Source organism: Pinus tabuliformis, chromosome 9 (genome assembly GCF_031772625.1).
Source record: "Pinus tabuliformis cultivar Carrire ecotype Pingquan chromosome 9, CPIR1, whole genome shotgun sequence".
Lineage (NCBI taxonomy): Eukaryota > Viridiplantae > Streptophyta > Pinopsida > Pinales > Pinaceae > Pinus > Pinus tabuliformis.
Genome location: NC_142307.1, coordinates 10,108,749 through 10,115,300, shown reverse-complemented (window position 1 = coordinate 10,115,300; position 6,552 = coordinate 10,108,749). Strand labels below are relative to the sequence as shown.

Here is a 6,552-nt window from a genome sequence, read left to right as displayed (position 1 = left end):
CGACTGAAAACATGAGAAGTGTGAATGCATGATGAGATGAGTGCAAACAAGAGTGAATGATCATTCATGCAAACAACAAGCACAAGATTCAGAAAACGGGAAAGCATGCATGTGTGTGAAGCGAGTCATCGCAACGACTACCGTTCGTGCAATATAGTGTCATGCATGCGACAACAGTGAGATGCAAACGAAAACTGAAACGGTGCTTCTAGAAGCTAACATGCATTAAAACGACAACAAGCGCTCACTGAAATAAAGCAGACAGCAATCACACAAAGCGAAACACAAAAAGTGACAGAAATGCAACACAAGACATGGAAGGCGGGCTTACCCCAAAATAGTTGAGATGAATGTGCCGACGACTCCTAGATGCAATGTGGGATGTCAAAGTTGCAAGGTCGATGTGAGGAACGAGCCCTGCAGCATCCGGTTCATGAGTTTTGATCAAATCGAAGATGTGACACGCATTCCACAAATCTAGGAAAAATGACACTTGGTGGGAGGTTTCCAAAATGATCATTACATGAAACCTCCAACTGCTAAAAGTAAATCCCTGAATCAAGGGATGCCTTTGCATGCTGCCTTGGGAGAAGCAGCCCATGCATGCAAATCAGTTTTGCTTGGTCCTGGAGGGAACTAGTCAACTTAGCTGCACATGCAACAATCTGCTCAGCTGTGAGGAAAAAAATTCTAATTTCTGGGAGGGAGCTGGGCTGGCTGTCCAGAGGGATTGCGCAATTTTTGGGCAGAGCAGCTGACTACTCCCCAGAATTGCACAATTTCTGGGCTGAGCAATCCTACTGAGAGGAATTGCGCAATTTTTCCAGTGAATAGTGACATAGATTTGTGCAATTCTGGAGCCTATAAGGCTGCCAAGACAGAATTGCGCAATTTCTAGAGGGAAGACTAGTTCCTCTCTAGAATTAATCAATTTCTTGAGGGAGCTGCTCAGTGTGCAACTGGACCAAGTCTGGTGAAACAACTTGTGAAGGGAATGCGACAAATTTTGATGGATAGACTGTCATTTTGCAAGAAAATCACTAAAGCTTGTGTACTTGACAATGCAAGCCATGCTGCTATGAAAGGTTGGTATAGATGATCCAAAACGAACCTGAGGCAAAATTTTAGAGGGTGGTTGTAGCCACTACAACAAAACTATATAGACAAATTTTTTCTTGGTTAAAAAAAATTACTTAAAATTTTCCCTTCATCTCAAATTCCAACTAAGTCTTGATCTTAAATAACCATAAGTTCACATCCATACATTATGATTAATTAATTAACTAACCATATGTTTCATCTCAAATTCCAATTAAATCTTAATCTTAATTAACCATAGTTCACATATGATTCATTGATAACAATGTGTTTCTTTTAGTTCACCTTAATACGTTATAAAAATTAATCCATACATTGAGATTCACCACTTTTATCTTATTATCAACCGTGTATTCCTTTTACTTCACCCTCATACATTATGAAGATTAATCAATACATTAAGATTCATTGCTTTCCTCTTATTATGCCAAGGAAATGCTCAACCATGTTTTCCTTTTGCTTCGCCCTCTTAAATGATCAAGATTAAAATCGTGGATTTATTGTGATAACATGTTACATGCGTGTACAAATGTTACAAATTGGACGATAAAGTCCATAAAGCTCATCATTGTGAACCAAACATCCCACCTCAACGACTTAACGAGGATAATACAAGGATTTGTCAGCAATGTTGGGTTCTTGAAGCTCGTTTTGCACTCCTATCGATGATATGGAAGAGCAGTGTGCAGTTCACCCAGTGCCACACTACCGTAATAAATTTTCAATCCCAAGATCATAGGTCGTTTCATAAGCCATCTCAGAAGTATAAAAGTAAGAATATTAAAAACTAATTCCTACAAACAGAGAGAAAGATATTAGAGTATGTTTACCATATCACACATATCATTTTATAAATTATGTTTATATATGAAAAGTAATTTATTCAAATCAAAGTAAGCATGATAATTGTTTTAAAAAAGAAATTGTATCCAAATAACGTATTACCAGTGTTTGACCATGAAAATCTCACTCGGAATCCAGTTCGAACACCACTTTTTTTATCTCCATCACACTTTAATTCTTACACAACTTTACAACCAGGAATTCCACTCTCCCTCCACGCTTCAGGTTGGAAGCCAAGATCACTTGATAACTTTCTGCACAACTGTACATAACCACAATATATATATATATATAACAAAATACGTGAGCATCAACATATTGCTTGCTTTTAACTTAATATAAGACATTAATGCTAGATATATTGAATACCTCTCTGTACTGTGTTATGTCTCCGGCGGATTTTCTGATCTCTACCATGTGCAAACAGGCTGTGACCTTGAACACCTAAAGCCAACAACATCAACAATGCATCATAATCATGCATTTTTCTGGTTATTTATTTAATCATTTTTCTCCCCAACGACCTTGGGGTCAATCAACCAAAACTCACTCACCTCCGTTGTCACACAAAGATGTCCATTTCTCCCCTTCGATTTGGTATCCACATGTATTAACCTTAGCTGTAATAACAGCTACATTTTTTTAATCTCAATCTTAAATTTATAATTTGATTAACATAAATGAAATAAAAAATTATGATATCAAAATATTTTCGAAATCAACACATTAAATTTAGCTGAAAAGCTGAAAACTATCGTATAGATGTTTAGTTGTAAACCTTGCTATTCTTGCTCTTGACCTGAAACCCCATGGTTTCGGCAGTTTCTTGGATTTTGTGTATAATCTCCTTCGCCGGGAACATGGATGTGAATCTCGTCTTCCTTTCGGCGGCATCCTGTGTAATCCATTCACATTAACCTTTCCATAAACTAACATTCCATTTTAAAGTTTAAATGACAAGCATGTTCAGTTGCAGCTTTTTTGGTGAATGAAAAGTAATCGCGTAGACACAGAAAAGAGCATACCTCTTCTTCAAATAAACCAGAGAGGTCCAGGCTCCGTGACATTGCTATTAACTGAAAAGCGTTCATGAGAACCGGCCCCGTTTCCTCCCTCACCATATGTTCCTGTCCATTATTCATGAATATTACATGGTCAGCACTCAAATTCATTGCAAGGAAGACCCCAGAAAGATTGAGACAAACCAATGGTTGAACTAAAAGTTAAAACCCCACAGAGATTTAGACAGCCAATTGTTTAAAAGAAAAGACCCCACATAGAATAAGACAACCCATTGCTCAAGGAATAAAAGATGCCACCAACCCTCACGGGAAAGACAAAATTATAGTTTTGCTATTTTCCATCAGATCTGATCTAATGAGAAAGATCAGATATGGTCTCTTGAAAATTATTGTTGATTTCCATAATGAAGTTAACGTGGGATCTGTCACATTCTACATGTTGAAATGTGACAAGGTGGAAGGCAGTGACAAGTTGAATAGTTTACATGGTTACAGCTATCTACCCTGTCACTTCATTGTGATGAGAGTTGATAATTTTCATGAAGTCAGGCCAAAATCAATGGGACGACGTGTTCCATTTGTATACAATAATCTACACAATCTACGTGGCAAATGAATAAATCAAGGTTGTGGAAAACCATTAGAATTTGTTCTGCCAATCTTTTATGGCGTGCCAGCGTGTAAAGATTTCACATGAAAGATGTGAGCATGATCAGATAACAAACTTTATTGAAAAAGTTGCTCCCCTACAAAATAAAAACGAGAATACCTGCGACATTGTAAATGCAACAGCCACATCATCTAAGCAAGTGTCCTCCTCCACAACCTTCGCTGGGGAATAGCCTTGCTTAAACCACTCATCTTTCATTATTTCTCCTATAGTTATGCGCTGTAGATCAATCCACACAAATGTTAATCATAATGAGGGTTTGAGTATTATTTTGAAAATAATATTGGATCGTAGATTTTCGAAATATTTTACAATTTGATTGAGAGGAGAGATGTCAATTATCAACTTCATTTTTATCCATCAAATTTCAAAATACTTCTGAAATCGAAATCAAATTTCGCTTACTGTCTTGGGATTGGGATCGAGTATTCGTTTGAGCAATTTGCGAGCGCCCGCTGATAGCCATTTTGGACACTGGAACTCGCTTTTGCAGATCTAGTGTACACAATGAATGGAATTTTATTAATCTAATAAAATACTCTAAACTAATTGTGATTTTGTATTTCGTTTAATTAATTACCTTCTGATACAGGACAACAAGATTTTCGTCTTCGAAGGGCAGGCAGCCAGTCAAGAGAAGAAATAGAATGACCCCACAAGACCAAACATCAGCAGTAGCACCATCGTATCCTTTGTTAGCAATCACCTGCACAAACTCAACCCATATCCTTGAATCAAATTCACCATACAACGAAAACTTGTACTAATTCTGATCAATTGCAACTCTGAGTAACTCCATGTTAGTATTGTTTTTTTCTTTTTTGAATGGAGTAACTCCATATTAGTACTACAAACACGGGGATAAGTTGTTACCTCGGGTGCCACGTAACTGGGGCTCCCACAAGTGGTATGCAACAGCCCGTCTGCCTGAAAGGTCATTATGACAAACGATATAAGCAAATACCCTGTTATTGCATCAAAATTACTGCCAAATATAATTGGAGACATACCCTAAATTGCTCTGGAAGCGCGCTGAGGCCGAAGTCAGATATCTTCACATTTCCTTCTGCATCCAGCAGAAGGTTCTCTGGCTGATCATTTAATTTCAATAATTAATGTTTATTTCAAATAAAACGGGTAGCGCTAAGAATCTTTGGACTTCAATTATATTGTAGCTTTCAGTGCATATATATACCTTCAAATCTCTGTGATAAACACCCCTGCTGTGACAATATCCTACGGCATCAATAAGCTGCTGAAAGTACTTTCTCACTTCGCTTTCGTCCAGCTTGTCATTATACAACTGCATATAGGAAAAAGATTGTTGTGAACCATATTACAGCAAAAATTGCAAACAATTACAGTAAGGAAGTTAGACACCATTGAAGATCATACTTACAATTTTGTCCATCAATTCACCTCCCTTGACAAATTCAAGAACAATATATATTTTGTTCTTACTCGCCAAAACCTGTCACAGAGCCAAACCAGTAGTATTTAAATAAACAGACCTCCTTCCAAAATATGCCTCTGTCAATAAAAGTGTTGCAATCCGAAACAGCGACGTACCTCGTATAATCTCACAACATTCGGATGCTTGATGAGCTTCATACTGCATATTTCACGCTTGATCTGCGTGAGTCACGATGAGGCTTGTTACAGACATGAAAGGACACAAAAAAATAACTACGGTGGTTAATAATCCGAATTTGCTAGATAATATTGATTTACTCAGCATGATAGGTCTATCACAAGCATTGTGCAAGGGTAGGTGGAGAATTGTAGAGGGTATTGGATGAAGAATAATGTTGGATGGAGAATTATAGAAGGTATTGGATGAAGAATACCCTCTATAATTGGAGAATTGCAAAGGGTATTGGACCAAAAATGGTAGGCTTATGACCAGGATTGTGTCAAGCTCGATAGAAAATCATAATTATTATGACCACGATTGTGCCAAGGTGCATAAAAAATCATAATTATTACCTGGTCGACAATGTTGTAGTGAAAAACTGTGTCCTTGTCCAAAATTTTGACGGCATAGTTCTTCCTTGTTTCCACATCAATGGCGTACTTAACTTTGGCGAAATTCCCCTCTCCGAGAATCCGTCCTAACTCATACTTTCCGATCCGGTTATGAAGCTTCATTCTCACAATTCTGCCTTTCAAGCTAAATCCCCTGAGTCGCCGATCGCTTGTAAAGCCGAAGGGTGAATTCCCGCTGGTTAATAATCTATATTCTGCACGAATTGTCAGTCTGGGCAGAGTTGGGAAATTCCAGATCAGAAAACCCAATCTCAGTGCCGCTCGAGTTGAATTTGCGTTTATAAGCAGAAGGAGCAACTCGAATTTGAGAGGCTTCAACTTGTAACCTGTGTTAGGCTTTATATAAATCACTGAATAGGCGTAATACCTTAAAGTCCCAATGGATATTGGCCACGAACTTAATGTCCTTGATGATAGATAAAGCCGAACAGCCAAAATAGTTGTGAAGGTGTGGTACCCATGTGTTTCCTTTTATTATTGTGGACAAGTTGGATTTGAATTTTTTCCTTCTCAATCCTTTGGGATATAGGATATTTTATTTTATAATGTTGCAGGTAAGACCTGTTTGGAATCTTATTTTATACTTTGGATATAATTTTGGAGTCGTTTACCCAGGCATAGGAATTGCGTGGACTGCTAAAAGTGGCCATAATCTAAGTAAAAAAAATTCAAAAAATCTTATAGAAAGAGTGTTTGAATTGTGTTTTTGATGGTGGAAATGGATTCAGCACCATCAAAAATATCTAAGACACCTAATATTTTGAAGTTTAACAGCTATATTTTGGATTTACAAAATTCCTTACCAATATAAGTTTTGTCTTCTTAATAAGTTGGGATATAAGATATTTTATTCTATATTGTTTCAAGACAGCC

General features: G+C 37.3%; 1 protein-coding gene across 1 annotated transcript; it reads right to left on the bottom strand.

Annotated features, from left to right (window-relative positions):
* Positions 1 to 1,520: 1,520 nt before the first annotated feature.
* On the bottom strand, positions 1,521 to 6,046 carry LOC149146864 (CBL-interacting serine/threonine-protein kinase 26-like). Its single transcript, XM_089438404.1, has 15 exons — positions 5,620 to 6,046; positions 5,203 to 5,265; positions 5,033 to 5,104; positions 4,829 to 4,936; positions 4,644 to 4,724; positions 4,507 to 4,560; positions 4,214 to 4,339; positions 4,039 to 4,128; positions 3,733 to 3,852; positions 2,967 to 3,068; positions 2,720 to 2,836; positions 2,496 to 2,561; positions 2,311 to 2,385; positions 2,044 to 2,203; positions 1,521 to 1,892 (listed from the first exon to the last, which is right to left on the bottom strand). The coding sequence occupies exons 1-14, from the start codon at positions 5,779 to 5,781 to the stop codon at positions 2,120 to 2,122; spliced, it is 1,320 nt and encodes a 439-aa protein (XP_089294530.1). The 5' UTR covers positions 5,782 to 6,046; the 3' UTR covers positions 1,521 to 1,892; positions 2,044 to 2,119.
* Between the last annotated feature and the right edge of the window lie 506 nt (positions 6,047 to 6,552).

Bases quoted from the DNA above. Each gene is read 5' to 3' on its own strand.
- LOC149146864 (XM_089438404.1), bottom strand. From the start codon at position 5,781: ATGAAGCTTCATAACCGGATCGGAAAGTATGAGTTAGGACGGATTCTC. The intron at 5,266-5,619 runs GTAATAATTATG...TGACTCACGCAG, and splicing joins ACTACAACATTGTCGACCAG to ATCAAGCGTGAAATATGCAG. The intron at 4,340-4,506 runs GTAACAACTTAT...GAGTTTGTGCAG, and splicing joins CCAGTTACGTGGCACCCGAG to GTGATTGCTAACAAAGGATA.